We start from the raw sequence: 21,321 nt of genomic DNA on the forward strand, positions 1-21,321 counted from the left end.
ATTGAATAATTGTCCAGAAAGGTGTAACAGTGGGTGTAACTAAAGGATTAATTGGGATGTTTAGTAAGACACTGCATCTGCTGCGCAAACAGATTGATCTGGACTCGTCTTCTCACTGAAACGGAACTCAAACCGACAATTAGCAACTGAATAGCGCTGTAAGTATTGTTACCTCCCTCCCCATCAGCGGTGCAGGTAGCAATATTCATTATTTATTAGTCTGCACACAATTATAATTTGCATTGTAATGGCTGGAATGTGATGGCTGAATGTTACCCCCTGAATACAGAGAGTGATCTGCAGTACACGGTATGTAAGGAATCTTACAACACCAGGTTATAGTCCAACAATTTTATTTTTAAATCACAAGCTTTCGGAGATTATCCCCTTCGTCAGGTGAGTGAGTGAATAAGAGGTTCTCAAATCGCATATCTTATATTAGGCTGGGACACCATCACACCAATCAAAAGGTGTCGTTGGTGTTCAGACAGGTTAGCCACGGAAAACAGTAGGTCCCAGCATGCTGAATACACATTGTGTCAAATTACACACAGAGAGAAAGAGACCCAAAAGGCAGAGAGAGAGAGAATATTAAAAACAGATAACTTTTTTCCCCTTGCTGGTGGGGTTATGTGTAGCGTGACATGAACTGGGACCTACTGTTTTCCGTGGCTAACCTGTCTGAACACCAATGACACCTTATGATTGGTGTGATGGTGTCCCAGCCTAATATAAGATATGCGATTTGAGAACCTCTTATTCACTCACTCACCTGACGAAGGAGATAATCTCCGAAAGCTTGTGATTTTAAAATAAAATTGTTGGACTATAACCTGGTGTTGTAAGATTCCTTACATTTGTCCACCCCAGTCCATCACCGGCATCTCCACATCATGCAGTACACAGTGATCGAGACTTGAACTTCAGGAAGAAAAGCACCTGTTTATGGATGTGGATGGACTGGAAACAGCTGGCCGTGTAATACTGGACACTTTTACATTAACCACTTCCAGCTAAAAGTCCAAACAGCTCTTCTTTCACTGTATCGCAATAGTACATAGTGACTCACTTTAATATCCCGTCACCGTAAATGAGATGTGGTTTCTGCTCAATTATATTTCGGGACCCGCTTCCTGTAAAGCGATCCCTTCCTTTGCCACTCGGCAATGGGAATCCGTGTGCTTAAATACCGCCAGAGAAATACTAATAAAGTGGTTAGGAGTTTTATAAAACAGATGTAAAGCTTCAATAAACCCCCGGGTGTGGGCCTTATTTGGGCTGTGTCTTGATTAAGTTAACTATTTGCAACATCGCTTTTGGTTCAAATAAGCAGACCATCCTTGAAAGGGGTCCACAGAAAACACGATGGTATGTCGGTGCCCGGGAAGCTGATGTGACCTGTTCCGGTAGATAGCACCGGGTCGGCAAGAGTTAACATCTTGGAGCCGTAGAACTAGCGGGAAGTAGAGGATATCTGTCCATCACTGTCTTAATATGTGACAAGATGTGACAAAATATTAACTGATCAGTGGGTTTATTTGGAATGGATTGTAATAACCTGGCACTGTATCGATTAAACAGACTGGGGCGGCTCTCGGGCTCATTGCTCAGTGTGCACACGCTCGAGTTGCTGCAAAGGGTCCGAAGTATTTGTGGCTCTGTAATTAAATTTAAAAGCAATCAGATTAGAATTAAATAAATGCAGCAGTTCAAACAAGGGGCAGCGGAGTTGTATTTTGCCTGCACATTTCGATCATTTCGAGGAACCCAATACCTCCCTTAAAGAGCAGCAACTCGGATTCTCATTCCGCGTTGCAGACGAGTAACCGCGCATATACTTTGCGCCGGGTTATAGCTGCTGTAAACGTATCTATAAAACTGTGGGTGGCAACGGCGGCCGTGTTTACTTTCTGATATAACCTTGCTTTTCCACTGCTTTGCCTGGCTGACCTGGGTTTGAACCTAGGGCTAGCACGGGATCATAATTTTAGGAATTCACATCTGAATGACGTTGTAGTTATTTCTCACAGTTACCCAAAGGCGCGGTTTAATCTGCAGTCGGGGGTGAACGGCAGGCCAGGCTGTTATTTTAGATAACTGTCACTCAGCCCCTGCGCCACGTCAATGCGAAGCTTGGCTCTACAACAATGACATAATTAATCTTTGCATCAGGGCCCTTCTGACCATGGAGTGGTGGGACGAGGAACCAATCCAGAACAAAACTCAACTACTTGGAATCTCAGCCCGGCTTTTTACCGGAAATCATGCAAGAATACTTTTTGAAAAATTGTATTTCTTCATCCTGATTAATGTGTTAGTTAATCTCAGGTCCAGCCTATAGATCACAGCGCGTAATCCTCATGGAGACGAGCGAGTCGAGGTGACCACGGGGAATAAGCAATTTATTGAAATCATAACTTTTTAACTATATTAAACACACTATCGATATGAACAGATTTCAGCTCTGGTAAATTGCCTTTCAGATATATATTCTTAAATATCCAAAGATATTACGTTGCTCATGTGTTGATATTAGATTTCATTAAATGTTTAGGTGCGGCCGGGATCAACGTGACAAGTTTAGTATAATCTTAAATTTAAGACATCATGCTGTTATGAAAAGGTTCCTTAAACTGAGGTTCTATACAACCCACTCTGTGCAATAAATACAACACGTCAGTGGGGTAAATGTAAATGTGACCCACAGTTTATGGACCAGTTGCCAATATCAATTTGCGGGTTATGTACTTTATAGGGAACAAATTACAGACTTAATAAAACAATTAAATTTGCCCGCGGGAGCACTATAAAGAATGGAATATATTTCCCCCAAAGGCAGATATCTCTGTCCTTACATTTATGAGCTCCAATGTGCTCGCCTCCCTTCTGACTTTAATGATCCTTTTCAAACACTTGAGCTCCTCCTTCCAAAAGATTTGATAAAGTGTCTCCGAAGCCACGTATCACGAGAGTAGAGGAGCTCGATCATAAATCTAGGCGATCATAAACCGACTTCCTTTATGGATAGCTCCACTTCTGGCTAACAATGGGTTAAAGATTTTTGGGCAGCGTCACTGAAACAGGCGGAGTCAGAGGGATGGCACAATCTACACAATTAAAGATGAACTTTGTGTGAACTAATTTAACTGACCAAGGTAAGAGAGGCTGAGACCTGGAGTAGTTATAAGGAGGATTGAACCTGGAGTGTGAGCATTTGGGAAACTCACTAGCCTCACTCGCCTCATCCTGAGAACAACAATACTTGCAGGTTGAGACCTGGAAGGACGTCCTGCTGCTGTTAAAATGGTCTTATTTACACTTTGTGCCACTTTCCTGTGCACTTTCGTGCTGCCGTTGTCGCTCTTCCTCGCTGCCGTGAAGCTGTGGGAAGTTTACTGTATAAGTGGAAGGGACCCGAGCTGTGAAAAACCCCTTCCTCCGGGGTCCATGGGGCTGCCCTTCCTGGGAGAGACTCTCCAGCTGGTCCTGCAGGTGAGACCCTCACTTACTTCAAAATAACCCCATTTTTCAAATCTAGGGGCCATATCAAATCCGCGACTCCGTCTGAGAGAAACCGAGAGCAAAACGGTAAACTTGGCAATAAGAGTAGAATTTTTTTAAAGTTTTGAGACGATGAGAACAAATTGCGAACTTGGAGCGAGAACACTTGTACCAACAGGTAGGCACTGCCCAGCTCTGATAGAGGCGCATAGTAATTTTTGAGAATTGCATTACAGTGTGTCGTCATTAATAAGAGCACAGGAATTTAACAGCAAGCGTCGCTGTGCAAAAACCAACAACCCGGTTTGTTTGAATATTTGCCAAACTGATTTATTTTGCACGGTGCGCCAGGTTAACCTTGCTTCAGTTTGATTCGGTTTTGTCTCTTTTATCAAGCTACAACGGAAGTATTCTAAAAGCAGTTTAAAGTTTTTTTTTCCTGCGGTTTAGGAATCGCACAAATTAACTAGCAACCTGTAAACTAAACCCAGAAAGGTCTCTGAGTATTAATCGCAGCTAACCGATAACATGCGTCCATTTACAGAGATATAAGTTCCTCAAGATGAAAGTACGAAAGTACGGCCACATCTACAAGACTCATCTTTTCGGGAGCCCGACCGTGCGGATCATGGGAGCTGAGAACGTGAAGCAGATTTTATTGGGGGAACATAAGCTGGTGTCTGTGCAGTGGCCCGCCTCCGTGAGGACGATCCTGGGAGCCGGCTGCCTGTCCAGTCTCCACGATTCCCAGCATAAACACAGGAAGAGGGTAAGTGCGCACTCTGAACAACGGCCCCACATCTGATCCATTAACTGGGAAATGTTGGAGTCTAAAAGATTTTGTGTATAAAAAGTCTTTCGGAAAGCAAACTTCGTGCCTGAATCTCAAGCTAAACTAACAGTATTAACAGGAAACCCCACAGAACCAGTTGCGTTAACCCATGGTTAGTAAAGTCCAATTGCACTCATTTCTGGAGCTAATTTCCCCCCAAATATAATTAGTTGCCTATTACATAATTTTTTAAAAGTGCCTTCTTTTAAGTAGTGTTTTTAAATACACAACTGTGGTGGTTTGAGTTTATGTTCAGTATAGAAAGGGGGCAATAAGTGCCGGTTTCCAGTTGCAGGGTTAATCGGATGCATTTATTTTTTCCCCCAGGTGATTTTGAAAGCTTTCTCTCGAGAAGCTCTGGAAAACTACATCCCAGTGATGGGCGAGGAGATCAGGGCCGGGGTGAGACGATGGCTGGAGAGCGGCTCCTGCGTACTGGTTTACCCCGAGATGAAGCGGCTGATGTTCGGGATCGCGATGCGGATCCTGCTGGGCTTCGAACCAGCACAGACCAACCGGCAGACACAGCAGCAGCTCATCGAGGCCTTCGAGGAAATGATTCGCAATCTCTTCTCCCTACCCATCGACGTGCCGTTCAGCGGTTTATACCGGGTAAGATCGGGAGTAAAGGTTAGAGAAAGGGAGGGGGGGGGGGAATTAGGGCCGTATAAATGGAGTGCAGGATTTTGCACCCACAGTAACTAAAGGACGGGGAGACTGAAGAATTTCACCTTTAAATCCCGGGGTAACAGGCTGTTCCTTTATTTGGTGACAGGGACTGAAGGCTCGGAATGTAATCCACGCGAAAATCGAAGAAAACATAAGGAAAAAGGTGGCGAAACGTGAAGCCACCGGTCAGTTCAAAGATGCTCTGCAGCTTCTGATTGAACACTCAGAAAAGAGCGACCAACCTCTACGTTTACAGGTAAAGCTACTGCCCCTGCCTCTGCCCCAGCCCCGGGTGAACACGGTCCAGACCCAGGCTCAACCCCAGCAGAACACTAGCCCAGCCCCAGTGCCGGGAGAACATTGTCCAGACCCAGGAGAACACTGACCCAGGCTCAGCCCCAACCCCGGGAGAACACTGACCCAGGCTCAGCCCCAACCCCGGGAGAATACTGACCCAGGCTCAGCCCCAACCCCGGGAGAATACTGACCCAGGCTCAGCCCCAACCCCGGGAGAACAATGACCCAGGCTCAGCCCCAACCCCGGGAGAACAATGACCCAGGCTCAGCCCCAACCCCGGGAGAACACTGACCCAGGCTCAGCCCCAACCCCGGGAGAACACTGACCCAGGCTCAGCCCCAACCCCGGGAGAATACTGACCCAGGCTCAGCCCCGGGAGAACACTGTACAGACCCAGGAGAACAATGACCCAGGCTCAGCCCCAATCCCGGGAGAACACTGACCCAGGCTCAGCCCCAACCCCGGGAGAACACTGACCCAGGCTCAGCCCCAACCCCGGGAGAACACTGACCCAGGCTCAGCCCCAACCCCGGGAGAACATTGTCCAGACCCAGCAGAACACTAGCCCAGCCCCAGTCCCGGGAGAACACTGACCCAGGTCCAGTCCCGGGAGAACATTGACCCAGGTCCAGTCCCGGGAGAACATTGACCCAGGTCCAGTCCCGGGAGAACACTGACCCAGGCTCAGCCCCAGCCGAACGCTGCTCAGTCCCAGCAGGTCTATCCCAAACTCAGCACAACACCGTCCCAGCCCAAGGACACTGCCCAATAGCTCATGCAACTCTTGATTTTATACATCATTTGAACAAACCTAACATACACAGGTTTTCCTTTCTTTCGATGTTTAAAGCCCAGTGACGAGGCTCACTCCGGCTTCCTTCACCCTGCGGCAGCGTGCAATGTCCAGATGAGAAACACACATTACTTTGCGCACCTGGGACCCGTCGGGTTTACGGGTGCAGTTCGCACCAATTCTTTACACAACATTTGCAAACCGGATCATTCACGATCTTCAAGCTGAGTTTCTCTGATACAGGAGTAGAATACCAGCACTCCTGGGACGTGTCTGATGTGTGGGTTTCCCCCCCTCTTTATTTTAGGAGCTGAAGGAATCGGCTACCGAGCTCCTGTTTGGAGGACACGAGACAACAGCCAGCACGGCCACCTCCCTGGTCACCTTCCTGGCCTTACACCCTGAAGTGCTGCAAAAAGTCAGACGGGAATTGCAGGAGCAGGTAAGGCATGGCATTCCACTCAAAGGTCACTTAGCACATTCCCCGCCTCACATCGATCCCCTTGATCGGATTTCTCGTTTTGTGTTGTACTAACGAAAATCCATTAGCAGCAAATTGAGAGTAATTTAAGCGCCAATCCCGGGTTTTGTTTTTGGTTTTAAATGTGGTTTCTCAATGGATTTGCAGGGATTACTGAACAGCGACGCTAAAGAGAACAAACAAATCACCATTGAAGTCCTGGAACAACTTAAGTATACCGGAAGCGTCATCAAAGAAACTCTTCGACTGAGTCCCCCAGTCCCTGGAGGATTCCGCGTGGCCCTAAAGACCTTTGTGTTAAACGTAAGCTGAAATTTGACGGTCATAAATAAGGGTTTTGTACAAATATTGAGCCGTTTGAAACTATCAAAACAGTCACCCCTAAAACAATTTTGTGCATATTTAGAAACCGATTCAAAACTATCCCACAATTATTTATAATACCGCCAGATGTTGTAATGTTTAATAATCGTAAATGTCCCTAAATCAGAAACCATACTCAATAGGTTTTAAGTGGGTATTTAACGTCACCATACAACACTTAAGAATCACGTGTCATGCAACTGTTGCAAACTACAAAGGATTTTCCTTCTGGACTTATCAAGCAACATGAGAAAATAATTAAAGCTTTCATAGTTCAGCCACTAAGATTACACCAAGTGTCCAGGAGGAATCACTGGCTGCATTATGGGATGGCACTGGTAGTCAAGTTCCAATCCCTTGCGCTTTTAGGTCCAGATATAGGGAAAATATGTCTGCAAATGTGTTGTGATTTAACTCATTTATGTTTAAACGACAGACTGGGTGATGAAACGCGGGTGGGTTGGGGAGATTCTGAATAGCAACATTTAACAAGGTCATTTACATAAGAGGCCAATAACACTGGATAATTTGCAGCTCATTTCATGCCCATCGTTTAAACCCACAGCCTTCTAATGGGGACTATACATGGCTCAAATAAGAAATGAGGTATTAGGAATGACTTGGATTCAGTAGTCTCAGACTTTTAAAAGGACATGATATTTAGAAAAGTGAAAAAAAATCATCCCTTCAATTACAAGGTGTATGATAGTATGGATACTAATATCACCACAAACAACTTCAAAATACAATAATTATAGATTGTTAAGTTCTGTATTGTAGATAAATATATTACTTTAAAATAATGAAACCAATTTTATTTCCAGGGATATCAGATACCAAAAGGCTGGAATGTCATTTATAGTATCTGTGACACACATGATGTAGCAACAAATTTCTCTAAAAAGGACGAGTTTAACCCGGATCGCTTCATGGAGGGCTGTCCGGAAAAGGATTCCTGCCGATTCAGCTACATCCCTTTTGGCGGAGGCTCCAGGAGTTGTGTGGGTAAAGAGTTCGCCAAGATCCTTCTCAAGATCTTCACGGTGGAGCTGGTCAGGGCTTGTGACTGGGAACTTTTAAATGGACCTCCTACAATGAAAACCAATCCTACCGTATACCCAGTGGACAACCTGCCCACAAAATTCATACCGTTTCCATACAAAATCTGACCTTTTCACACCCACCAGAACTCTGCAGACCCCACCACCTCAACATTAGCAGGACCCAGATTTTGTAAAGAGTCCACTCTTAGCCACTATAGCAATAAGTATGGGGGGGGGTGGTGGGTGGAAATATCCTTCAGGAAGTCAGTTGGTAGGTTCATGAAACTGGCAGAAGCTTTAATCTCATTTTTAAGATATAAAGTTTCATCCGGATCTTGTAGAGTTGAAAACATTTCCCCCACAATTTATTCAGCTGTTTTTCGCAGTGATGAGAATCAAACTGTTTTACACAGCTCATTTATGTTTTTTTTTAATTAATTCTGTAAATAATAAGCTATTTTATACTGCCAGATTTGTAATCTTCTCAAACCACTGCTTTTAGATTATGAATTATTTAAATACATTGTAGTTTTGTAATGCAACTGCTAATTTATGTTAAGCCTCAGAGTGTAAATATTATAATTTAAAGTACCGGCTGCCTGCCTTGCAAGTACGTTTCAAGCACTAGGCTATGAATCAGGAGGATATATGGGGGGGGGGGGAAAGAGAATGAGAATGTGTGCGCCTGTCCCTATATCAAGAATTTTTAAACAAGGTTACACTCAATAAAAAAGGAGATAAACCATAGAGCACTGGTGAAATGATTTATTAGCAACTAACATTACATTTGTTAAAGGGTATAGGAATACACATTGATTAATAATGCTTTAGTTTGCATTTAAATTACACTTTTTTTGGTCCAAACTCTTATGCAGCAGAATTGGAATGAAAAAACAAACAGGAGCTTTTGCTTAATGCAATACTGCGACACTTTAGATAGTCCTCGGAATGTTAACCGCTGGTTTCTTCGATTCCAGCAGGATACATGCAAACCAAGTGGAAGCATTTGTGCTTTTTCGATTAAGTTCTACTTTAGAAAATATTATTCTATGAAAATCCCATAATCTGCACGTCATGTGTGTTTTAAACCTATACTGTAACAGATTAGCAAACCGACCACCTTGAAAAGCTATGCTTTAAAACACACTTTTCAGCAAAGTTCACCATTCCAAATACACAAAAAACCTGGTATTTCATAACTAGAGAGGCACCTGCTAAACAAACAGCCAATTGCATAAACCCTGGGATAAAACCAGCAGGGTCCTGGTCAGCAGGGTCAGCACATTAACATGGAATCACTGATAAACGGCCCAGTCATGACCCCATGAACCTTGCCTAACCTTGGTAAATGTAGATCTTGTCACCCGCCTAACCTCACTTCATTTCCACCCTTAAGGCCACGAGGTTGTAGACATACAAAATGAATGTTCCTGGACCAGAGCTATACAACAGTGTCGCTGGTGCGGGAGGACCGGCCAATCTTAAGCACCTTAGACAGGATTCACAATTCGCATGGACAGATAGTTCTGTGGAAGACAACACAAGATTATTAAGAGTGAACACTATGAAAGTACTATTTCAATTTGAACTCAAACATCTCATCTTCATTTAATATTTCTCAAACCAGTAACACATTTTCCAGCATATCTGCAGGTCATCTGTTAATTTGACAAGCTCAGACAAAAGCTTATCTAAGACCTGGGTCAAGAATTACACAACAGAACACTATCAGCTGTAGATTGTTATCTGAAGTACTCCTCAGTGGAATTTTTTTTTAAAAAATGAAGAAATAAAGAGAAACATGTAGACTCACCCACAATAAAAGGAATATAGATTCTGGATTCAATTTTACCTTTCTATGACCTCACTGTTGTGGTCAAACAGCATCTTCTCAGCCACTTAGCTCTTTGCCCCTACTCACATTCAAAGTGTGCAGTGGACACTTGGCATTAAGGGTGCACTCACACAGGGCCAATTTCTCTCTGAATTGCACCCACATATGCCCATTTCTGGGGTGCAATGGTGGAGAAAGGGGCAGAGACCCACCACACCTGGTTACCTCTGCTTCACATGTATTTCCAGGTTACAGTTTGGAAAATGATATTTACCAGACCTTGACATCATTCTGGCCCACGTGTTGCTTTCCTCCATTTCTGCTGGTAGCAGGCAGGCACCAAATAAAGTGGCCATTTTTAAAAAACGCAGCATTTTACATAAATGAAGACTTTAAATGGGACAAGCAAGTATTGTAAAAGAGCAAGGAATCTATTTCTGTCTGGTGACTTGAGAAAACTTAAAATTTGCTGTTGCAGTAGAACCTCACTGTGGCCAACAGTTTCTAAGGCCGCCTGGGAGTTTTGTGCTCCCAGCACCCCCTTACTACAACAGGGAGTCCCATTTAGAATCCCTTGTATGCTACTTGGAGGAAGAGAAAGCAGCAGCACTTTTGGATGTCAGGAAAGTCAAAGGACACCTAACCATCATTACTCTGCCATCCTACTATAATGTGACCCATAGAAATTTCTACAGGTTTTTGAGGTGCTCATGTTAACGGGGCGTCTAGAGGACTGGAGTACAAGGGGGCAGAAGTTATGCTGCAGCTATACAAAACCCTGGTTAGACCGCACCTGGAGTACTGTGAGCAGTTCTGGGCACTGCACTTTCGGAAGGACATATTGGCCTTGGAAGGAGGGCAGCGTAGGTTTACTAGAATGATAACCAGACTTCAAGGGTTAAGTTACGAGGAGAGATTACACAAATTGGGGTTGTATTCTCTGGAGTTTCGAAGGTTAAGCGGTGATCTGATCGAAGTTTATAAGATATTAAGGGGAACGGATAGGGTGGATAGAGAGAAACTATTTCCGCTGGTTGGGGATTTTAGGAGTAGGGGGCACTGTCTAAAAATTAGAGCCAGACCTTTCAGGAGTGAGATTAGAAAACATTTCTACACACAAAGGGTGGTAGAAGTTTGGAACTCTCTTCCGCAAACAGCAATTGATACTAGCTCAATTGCTAAATTTAAATGAGAGATAGATAGCTTTGTATCAGCCAAAAGGTATTAAGGGATATGGGCCAAAGGCAGGTACATGGAGCTAGATCACAGATCAGCCATGATCTTATCAAATGGCAGAGCAGGCACGAGGGCTGAATGGCCTACTCCTGTTCCTATATTCAGAAGTGATTCACTCAGAGGTGACAGAGGATGATGCAGTGTTAGACGATAGGAGAAGCAGCACTACCACCAGCCCCAGCACAGCCCTGGAACACAGCACAGACTCTACAGCAAAGCTGCTACCGAGATCAAAGATGCCACTGTTAATAAGAGTATGGAAACCATAGGTAGAGGGAAGAGAAAAAGCAAAGAAAGACTTGTGGGAGGAGGAATGAAAGATAGGGAAAGAGAAATAGGAAAGTTTACAAAATATTTAAGGCAGTGCCCCTTAAGGGTTAGTGTGGTTTTAAAACTTTTACAAATAATCCATGTGAAAATAAGGCAATGTTAACTTACTAAAGCTACAAATGACACCTTCAAATACTTGTGTACACTTTTCAAGTAAAACCAGAGATTATTAGTCCCCATTTTGAAGTTACTTCATATTCTCCCATTGGGCAGGTAGCTGGCCTGCTCCCACTACCAATGCTGCTCTATGAATGGCCACTGGCAGGTACAAGAAAGCAGCCAGGAGCAATTCACCTGTTCAATTTATTTTACACTCTATGGGGGTAATACATTTCTTCATTCAGTATCTAACCCTCTGATAAGAACGATCAGAAAATTCCCACCATGGAATCACTGGAAAAATCTACACTTACCACTCCATGCCAGAGCTTTGGGTCATTAACATGGCAAACTAAGAAATTAAAGTACTGCAGTTCAAGCAAGTCAAATTAGTTGACAGAACAGTACAGTTGTCCCAGGACATACTTAAAATCAGTATCTCACTTATTTAATAGTTCAGTAACTTTGAACCAATAAAATGTATTCATAAGAGCTTGGCAACCTTGATCATCTGACAATTCAAGCAATGCTTGCAGAAAGAAATATTGGTTTTTATATGGAAAAGAAATGAAAAAAAGCCTAGCCTCTGGACGAAAAGGCACAAAGTACAGGATTATAGCATGGACACTATAAGCCAGAGACCAGGAAGATTTGAGAATCAATTCTTGGCCAGTGCCAAGTTAGCTGATAGTGTGGGTAACAATAGAGCATTGCAATTGTCCACAGTGTTTATAGATTAAGGAGATTGAAAAAAGTTCTCACTACAAATCACTTTGCTGTGACTGCTGTCCAGAAAGTGTGCAGATATGGGTCTTAAATAAAGTCAGGACCAAACCCGGCTGTGATGCCTCCCAGAGTCACATAGCATGCCAACACTCACTGTTTAGGCAGAAACATGAATGACAACTGCCTGGGTGAGGTACTGAGGGCTGTTGGCACCCATGGAACTGTACCCCAGCATAAGTCACCACTTTAAGGTAGGAAGAAAATTGGAAAGTTAGTCTTTAGTTGGGTACCAGTGAGCTTTTTGGAAAATACCTCAAGGCAAGTCCTTATCCAGGTGATTTTTTGATGCACAGGCTTCAACCAGAAGATCAGGTGCTGTCTGACAGTGGAAAAGATTCATCAACAGAGAATTTATTAGCACCTCTCATTGTAATCTGCAGAGATCCATGGCACGTTCCACCACACCAGCCTCTACATCCACCAGATCAACTTCTGCCATTTCCTCCGCCATACACATTTTTACCTCCCCTTCCAACTAGTCCCTTCAGGTTACCTTTGTTCAATTTTCCACCACCCCAAATTCCATCTGGGCTTCTCTTGGCCCTTTCCAGTGCAACTGCACCAGATTATAACACCTGTCCATCCATCACTGTCCAGAATCCCAAACACTCCTTTCATGCAAGGCAACAATGTGTATATTTCCTTTGATCTAGTATATTGTATTCACTGTTCGTGGTGTGATCACCTCTACATTGTGGAGGCCAAACTGAGATTAGTGCTCATTTTATTGAACACATCTCTTCTGTCTGCAAGTATGACCCTGACCAGTCTGTGACTTGCCACTAACTCTCCTTCTCATTTTGACCTTAGTCATTGGCCTCCTATCCCATTCTAACCAAGTTCAACATGGGCATCAAAAACAGTATTTAATCTTTCTCCTGGGCACTCTAATCATCTGGTCTGAAGACTGATTTTAATAAGTGTTCAGACTACAGGACTTTATTTTAGGCCTTACATCCCCAATTTTATTAGCAGCAAGAAATGTTGGGAATGGGGAGCGGGTTGGTCAGCATCTTGGGGAGGGGGCAGGTTGACACTTCAGGTGTAAACCTGCTTGTATCCAAGGTGTGGAGATGCCGGTGATGGACTGGGGTTGACAATTGTAAACAATTTTACAACACCAAGTTATAGTCCAACAAATTTATTTTTAATTCCACAAGCTTTCGGAGGCTTCCTCCTTCGTCAGGTGAACGGTATGGAAATGACATTTTCGAATCCTTCGCATTTTAAAATCACAGAACAATGCCTGGTGATTACTGCCCGTTGCCAAGGCAATCACAGTGAGCAGACAGAAAGGTGTCACCTAAAAAGGCCACCGAATATACAAACCCCCAAAAAAAGAGAGAAGGAAGACAGTCAATGACCCGTTATATTAAAAACAGATAACATTTATCCAAGGTGTCAGTGATTTCGGATCTACAGCATTTCCTGTTGCCATTTCAGACCTCATACCTTTCCTGTGCTTTTCACCATCTTAGCTATTTGCATTTTCTTTTCTGCTTATTAAATGCCTTTTCATTGCTCAATGATCTTTCACATCATTTAACAGGTTCCTGCCTCTCTACCAACCAAAAACAGAAAATGACTTGCTGAGTATGTTTTGGTTTCAGGTTTCCCGTATCTGGTATTTTCTTTTTTGTTCTCTACTAAAGCAGTTTGCAGGTCACTGGAGGATTTTTGTCACTTTCCCCTCTTGTATCCTGCAACTTCACATTTGAATTTCTTCAGTCAGGTTTCTGTCCCTGCCATAGCACTGATGAACAACCCTAATCAAAGTCACAAATGACATCCTCTGTGACTATGACCATGGTGCACTAACCCTCCTTGACCTTCTCAACTGTAAACAATTTCACAACACCAAGTTATAGTCCAGCAATTTTATTTTAATTTCACAAGCTTCCGGAGGCTTCCTCCTTCCTCAGGTGAATTTTGTGGAAATTGTTTTCCACAAAATTCACCTGAGGAAGCCTCCGAAAGCTTGTGAAATTAAAATAAAATTGCTGGACTATAACTTGGTGTTGTGAAATTGTTTACAATGGTCAACCCCAGTCCATCACCGGCATCTCCACATCATGACCTTCTCAACAGCCTTTGACATGGTGGTCCATATCATTCTCCCACACCTCTCCTCCATTGTCCAGCTCAATGGAACTTCGCTCGCTAGGTTCTATCTATGCAAGTGTAGCCCAACGATCTCCAGCAATGGCTTCTCTTCCTGCCCCCATACTTACTTCCAATTAAACATTGGGAAGAGTGATGCCATAATCTTCGGATCCCACCATAAACTCCTTAACTTTGCCACTGTTTCCATCCTCCTCCCTGGCCACTCGCCTCATGTTGAAGCAGACTGTTCACAACCCTGGCGAGATTCAAACCCCATATCCTCACCATCACAAAGAATGCCTTCACCCACATCCGTATGTTGCCCGACTCTGCCCCTGCTTCAGCCCATATGCTGCCGAAACTCTCATCCATGCCTTACTATTCCAATGCTCTCCTGGCTGGCCTCCCATCCTCCATTCTCCAACTTCAGTTCGTCCAAGTTTCTACCAACTGTATCCTAACCTGCACCAAGTTCCAGTCATCCATCACTCCTGTGCTTGCTGATCTACATTGCTCCCAATCCCCCAAATTTAAAATTCTCATTCTCGTGTTTAAATCCCTTTCACGGCCTCCCTATTTCTGTGACCTAGAGCCTACAACCCTCAGGACTCTCCCTTCCTCAAATTCTGGCTTCTTATTCCTCGCAAAATCCCTTCTCCCCATTAGCGACTGTGCCTTCATTCAGCTAGACCCAAAGTTCTTGAATTTCCTCTCTCTCTCTCTCTCTTTCTCTTTCTCTTTCTCTCCACATTTCCCTCTCTTCCTTTAAGAGCCTCCTTAAAACCCACCTCTTTGACCAAGCACTTAGTCACCTCATCTCATACCTCCTTTGGCCAGTTCACACTTCAAATGCCTTGGGATGTTTTTCCACATTAAAGGCACTATATAAATGCAGGTAGTTGTTGCATCCTATATATAAAAAAAACTCATTTAATTTTCCAGTTTTCAGCTCTGAAGAGATTTACAGCCAAAACATTAGTCTATTTAACTCTTAATAGATGCTGGAAATTTCCAGCAGTTTGTTTTTATTTCAAGGTAGGGATGTTCTGCAGGCAAAGAGTAGTTTGGCAGAGCCACTTCAGAACATAGTCTCACTGCATCACAAATATTGGTTCATTTTGAGGAATGAAGGGAGAAAGAGCAAAGGGAGGCAAAGAGAAAATATGGTGTAAAGTTACAAAAAATCCAAAGGAACTGAATACATCAAATAGACAAAGATTAAATATAATAAATTGATAATTAAGATTTTCCCCCCTGAAGATCTCCCCTACTGTCATCACCAGATTCTACTGCTTCCAAGGCCAGACTTTTCTATTCTGCTTTGCCAGCAGGGATCAGGGGATTATTCCCTCTGACCTGAAGAACAGCATGCTAGTTCTCAGTTCTGCACAGAGCTCTATCTAGTGGCCAGTCTGAGAACTAGACTAACAAGTCTATGAACTAGATGAGTTTGAACATCAAAGAAGTGATTCAAACACAAGACTGCTGATTGTCTGTATTACTGGGGCAAGACCCACTCCACCAAATAAGGTCACTTAATTATGACATGCGACAAACCAAAATTATTTTCTACCCCATTGGAACAATTTGGTGAAAAACAAATATTCTGAATGCCACTCAAATGGCTCAGCAAGTTTATTCATTCAATGAGTTAGAGTTATCAGACCAGGAATGTCTTGGTCTCAAAACCTCAGTCTGTGCTGTATCAGTTGATCTCAACTTGGGGGAGGGGGGGGGCAGGTGGAGATTTCAATTGGCCTCAGTGACTCCTGGGTTTTGGGGAAAGAGGTGGGAAATTGGCCAGACGTCCCACTTCTGATCACTATCAAATATACACGCATGAATGTCAGGTAAAGATTGGATCATATTTTACCCAAGTTTATTTTTAAGTTTAATCTGTACTTAATATGTTAGAGGTTAAAAATGAAAACTAATCAATCTTTCCTAAAGTTTTTTCTGCTTCAAGGGCCCGCTGTGTCGATCTTTGAAATGGCACAGTCACCCAATTCTCCATCTGTTTAGGAGCTGAAGAAATTCCATAGCCTGTTGTTGGTCCTCAGCTCAGTGATCTTTTCAGAGATTAAAGCAGTCAGGGTGGACGTGCTCTCTATCTGGACTGAACTGCTACGAAAGTCCATGTAAAGTAGACAGGTACTGCTGAGCCCACACTCACGCCAAAAGCCACACGACAGGGAACGAAGGCTGCCTAGCAACGTCTATGACTTGACAATACAAGTTGTTGAATAATGTATAAATTCTTGGTTTGGCCGAGGGGTTGAATGGATTCAACTTGGAATCATTTAAATAAAACTCCTTCAGCATTTGCTGGAAGTTGGGGCCCACAATTTCTATTGACAGAGCCCATCGCACACCAACTCCTTCAGCAGTTGTGGTCTTATACATTATCACACTAAACAGGTGCTGCAGCAGGCCTGCCCAACTTGAAGTGGAAGATCTATTTGCATCAGCAAATAGAACGTTCTGAAACATGCCCTCCAAGAGAAGGGCACGCTATACACTATTTTATCGCAGGTTTGTATATACATCAACCTGATACCTTGCTCCTTTTTCCTCATCTGCAGCAGCAAAACTTGCCAAAGGCACAGAATTAGACATTCTTTTGATCTCAAAGTACAGTATCTGATTGAATTCACAGATATGTGACAACAGCATGGAAATCAACTGGGGTGCATTCCAGTTTATGCCTTGCGGAAGCAACAAAGCAGTTATATAATCCCTATGGTGAAGCTCGAGGAATGATTAACTTGTTTCTCATGTGGAAAAGAACAATTATGAATTTTGCCAGTTTTATTCTGATCTCTGTCAGTCAGAATTGCTGCAGAGACAATCTGAAGTAACCTATCTGATCTTTCCCTAGCACAATGAGGATGAGGAAGATGGGAGGGGTGCAAGGAGGGTAGAAAGGAGGCCACCCTCTAGGAGTATGAAAACCATTGATCTTGAAGAAGTTGCTCTATGCTATAGGCTCCTTTTAAGTTGATGGGACCCCCCCTTTATCTGGTGCTTCCCCAGAAATGGGTCCTCTTTCACCAAATCACTAATTATCTCAATTCCTGATACTTGGAAAGATGCAACCATCTTAGTTATCCCGAAAGAGGGCCAGGAGCCCCAAGAATGTGCCTCCAATAGACCAAATTTTCTTGATTGTTAGTCAAAGGTATCTCCCCAAATTCTAGTGATCAGTTTGAATAGATTCATTGGTCCACACTAATTCAACAAGTTTGAACTGTGGAACACATTCATCATAATGCTGATTTATAAACAATACCTGTGATCCAGGTGGTAGATACTAGCCTGGTTCTCTGCTTTGGTACTGAGAAGGGTTTTGACCAAATCAAGTGAGTTTTCTTGAGAGCTGCTGCAGACCATGAGGTTTGGGAAAAGCTTTACTCAGTGGATCTCATTATTTTGCTTATACCCTCAGTTTTCAGTGATCACCAGTCTCCAATCACCTGTCTCTCCCTCTCAAACTGTTCAATGGTGGTATCTGCTCTTTCCTCATTCTATGTTGGCTATTCAGCTCTTATCTAGTGTACACCCTTCCCCTGGTAGCCAAGGGATTCAAGAAGTGGACCAGGATACAAGATATTATGCAATTATTGAACAAATCGTCCTCCAGTCTGTCTCTCGCTTGCTTTCTGAAGTGCATTCAGATAACTTTGGCCAGTTTCTACTGGCTTATGAACCTTTTCATTTTGCTGAGATTCTGGCATTTTGGGGCGCAGATTGCTCCTGATTTGTGCCACCTTTATTGGAATCAACTATTTTTAAAATCTGGGATTCTTGGAAGGGTCACTGCATTGATAATTAGCATTCTGTCTAGGTTGTTTTATTTAGTGCAAATGCTCCAGTGTGTACACTGAGGGCCATTTTTAAAGAGTAAGATAGGGAGATATTAATCTTTATTTAGAATGTTAAGCATTCTAAATAAAGTTGAAGCTGCAGCAATGCCCAAATGGTCATCCTCCCTAAATGCTGGTTTACTTTCTGGGTGACACAGCTTCATGTTTTTAGACTACAGTTGGAGCAGGGGTTCTCATCCCATTACCCATCTCTCGTTAATTTAAAAACTCTAATTGTCTTGTGCGTCTGGTCAGATTTTAGTCATTTTCATATTCTATTGACTGCCTGTTCCCAAGTATGGGATGACCCAGAGATCTCCATGTCACTAATGGGTGAATTTCATAGATGACACAAGCCTTTCCTATTTGGTGGACAATCAGTCTGATCTTTTACCTCTGCAGCAAAAATTCACAATTGGAGATTCCAAAAGAAAAAGTCACTAAGGTTTGTTGTTTTCTTTCATTTCCAGAAATTCCTTGAAAAATTTCTAGACTGGATATGGCAGAGCACCTTGGAGCCCTTTCTGGTTAGTTTGGCCATAGCAGCTAAACTGATTTTACAGTTCTACTCATTTCTATGGACACTGTAAGCTTGTCTCAGCTGTGAGATGTGGGCAACCTGTGTAAATCTTTTCCTTGAAGGATAGAATTGGTAGACTGTTCTATGGACAGTCCTCAGGCTGATGGCCAGCAATCGTTTGAGAGAGGGACAATTAAAGATTTTATGTTGATGTGCCACTTGACTGCACCACTAGTAACTAAGATCTCAGAACTGTGAGGCATGCGATCATGGAGGAGTGAGCACCCACTTGGACATTCTGCAGGTCTGCCCTAAGGTTTGATTTTATTGGGCTGTGATTTTATAGGAGGCCAAGTTTAGTACACCATCATCCACTTTATGGCTGTTCACATCCACTTGAGTCCTGAAGTTCCCCTAGGCCCCAGCAAGTGCCCTCTCATTTAAGTTTTTGCAGCTAGTCAACATCACCATTTCCTAGTTTGTTAGAGCCAGGTGGACTTGCCTTCTGGTCTGCCTGGTCTGGAATATTCTGGGCAATAGCCCATTCGGAGAATGATATATTCTGAGGGTAAATTTAACATTTTTTAAAAATGTGGTTCCCCTTTTGAATTATTCTGCTCACTGCTTTGTTACTGCAGTATGCTCAGACACCCTATAATCACACTGGGTTAACTGCATTTAGATGGAAATCAGAAGATTTTCTTTTATGGGCCGACCCTGCCATCCCATCACAGCTGTTTCGATCTTTTTACCTTTTCTCTTATAGTCGCTCACCATAGTCCTTTATAAAAAAGTATGTATTTTATGTATCCAGATTACTCTGAACAAATTTCTCCCTTTCTATCTATATTCACATTTATATTTATATTTCAAAGTTTATAGGTGAGACATCTCATTCATCATACAGCTTGGATGTCTGATGTTTACATCATCTGGTACCCAGGAATGCAGAGGCTCTAGCCATCCTTTATCAAGTAGGTAATCGTTCTCGGTTTGTGGCTGTACTTGATAAAGGGTGCTTGATGCAACCCCTACTGCTTTCAGACTAGGAGAGGAAGGGAGGGGGAAAATTGGCAAGATAATAAAAACACAAGACTACTTAACTTTCGTTACTTTTTCTTTGCCTCCCAGCCACAATGCTTTCCCTAGGCACAAGGGCTAAACAGGCCAGACTGTAGGCAGTGCTGTTCCCCAGTCGGCCCACCAGGTGGTGGTCTTGAGTAGTACAGAAGCACCTCCCCCTTCTGTGAAGGGCTGAGGAGCCAAGCACACTTGGACTTTAGGGGAGGTCAGAGTACAACTCCCAGGCTACCATTAAACACCATTACTGGATTAAAAAAAGTGAATGGTGCCATGACATTTACATATTTTCAAAATTAACCAACATTCCAAAAATTCATGTAGGTTAGGTCAGTCTTTTAGATAAATTTGATCTTAAAATTAGGAGAGTGGGGAGACAATGTAGTACCTAAATCTGAATGTCTGGTTACATCATTAACCAGAAAAAAAGTCTTGATGAATTACCAACAGCTTAATTTAAAGCAATAGCATCACATTGTCATTTTAATTTGCTTATTAGAAACAGAGTAAGTTTTTGCCAATGACCAGTCTTGAGCAGTGACTTGCTCAAGGGCCACTCAAACCTTGCACCATAAAAACCATTGCAGTGCCCAACTCTGGTCTCCAATATCAGAACTGGTGCTATTGGTAAGACAGAGGGCCCTGAATTCAGGCTAAGAGACACATGAAGTAACAGCTCTGAAGGTTTTAGGTAAGAAAGATGGGGTCCTAGCGGCCACTGAAATACAGCATTAGTTTCGACAAACTACAGAACTTCAATTTCTTAATTCAGGCTAAGTCACATGGTCAAATACTATATATGTGCCATAAGATCACACTTATTTTTAAAATAAACTATTAATGTAATGCTTGTTTGGATTAACAATTTTTTAAAAAAAGGATATGAATCCCCTTATTTTCTCCCAAAGTCATGTACTGCCTAACCCAAACCCAGGAAAGTAGGAGACTTGCTTCATGGCCTCCACAATTGCTGCTTTAAGCCAATTACTTTGAGGTGACTAAATAAGGCTCAGAAAGATCCTCCCTCCAATTTCCCCTTAACCCCTTGGTGGCAAGGCACCTGGCCTTTGCTTGCCCACTTTACATGGCTGACATCAGGAGAGGTGAATGTGTGCTCCCATCTCCATGGGGCTCCAGGACATTGCACCACTGGCTGTGACTTTTCATCTAAAGATCTAGAACTCTAATTATTTTCTCCCCCACTGTCAACTTTAAATTTAGAAATTATATCCAGGAACTACAGAATTATTTACATTTTAGTCAGTTGCACATTGCAGGTCAAAATTGAAACTATCCAAGTTTGTAAATTAAAATTAGCTAAATTTATTTAAAATAAACAACTATTTATATTAGCACAATGGGATCAAACTTCAGCATTTAAACAGACATACCTTTCCCTCATAAGTAAAAGTAGAAAGAACTTGTGTTATAAACTTTAGACATCGGTATAAAGCAAATCAGATATACCAACAGTAGCACTGTGCTTGGTA

General features: G+C 42.8%; 2 protein-coding genes across 2 annotated transcripts in view; one reads left to right on the forward strand and one right to left on the reverse strand.

Moving 5' to 3' along the window:
- Window positions 1–2,959: 2,959 nt before the first annotated feature.
- Window positions 2,960–8,727, forward strand: cyp26a1 (cytochrome P450, family 26, subfamily A, polypeptide 1). The gene is made up of 7 exons (XM_068002456.1): window positions 2,960–3,492; window positions 4,046–4,270; window positions 4,661–4,945; window positions 5,109–5,258; window positions 6,401–6,535; window positions 6,722–6,877; window positions 7,762–8,727. The coding sequence occupies exons 1-7, from the start codon at window positions 3,304–3,306 to the stop codon at window positions 8,104–8,106; spliced, it is 1,485 nt and encodes a 494-aa protein (XP_067858557.1). The 5' UTR covers window positions 2,960–3,303; the 3' UTR covers window positions 8,107–8,727.
- Window positions 8,728–8,730: 3 nt separating this feature from the next.
- The window catches only part of LOC137340126 (myoferlin-like), a 212,238-nt gene continuing 199,647 nt past the window's right edge, over window positions 8,731–21,321 (reverse strand). Inside the window, exon 56 of the mRNA XM_068002457.1 lies at window positions 8,731–9,506. Coding sequence (XP_067858558.1) covers window positions 9,471–9,506 — 36 coding nt within the window. The 3' untranslated portion in view covers window positions 8,731–9,470. The remainder of the gene's footprint in view (window positions 9,507–21,321) is intronic.

This window comes from Heptranchias perlo, chromosome 21, assembly GCF_035084215.1.
Source record: "Heptranchias perlo isolate sHepPer1 chromosome 21, sHepPer1.hap1, whole genome shotgun sequence".
NCBI lineage: Eukaryota > Metazoa > Chordata > Chondrichthyes > Hexanchiformes > Hexanchidae > Heptranchias > Heptranchias perlo.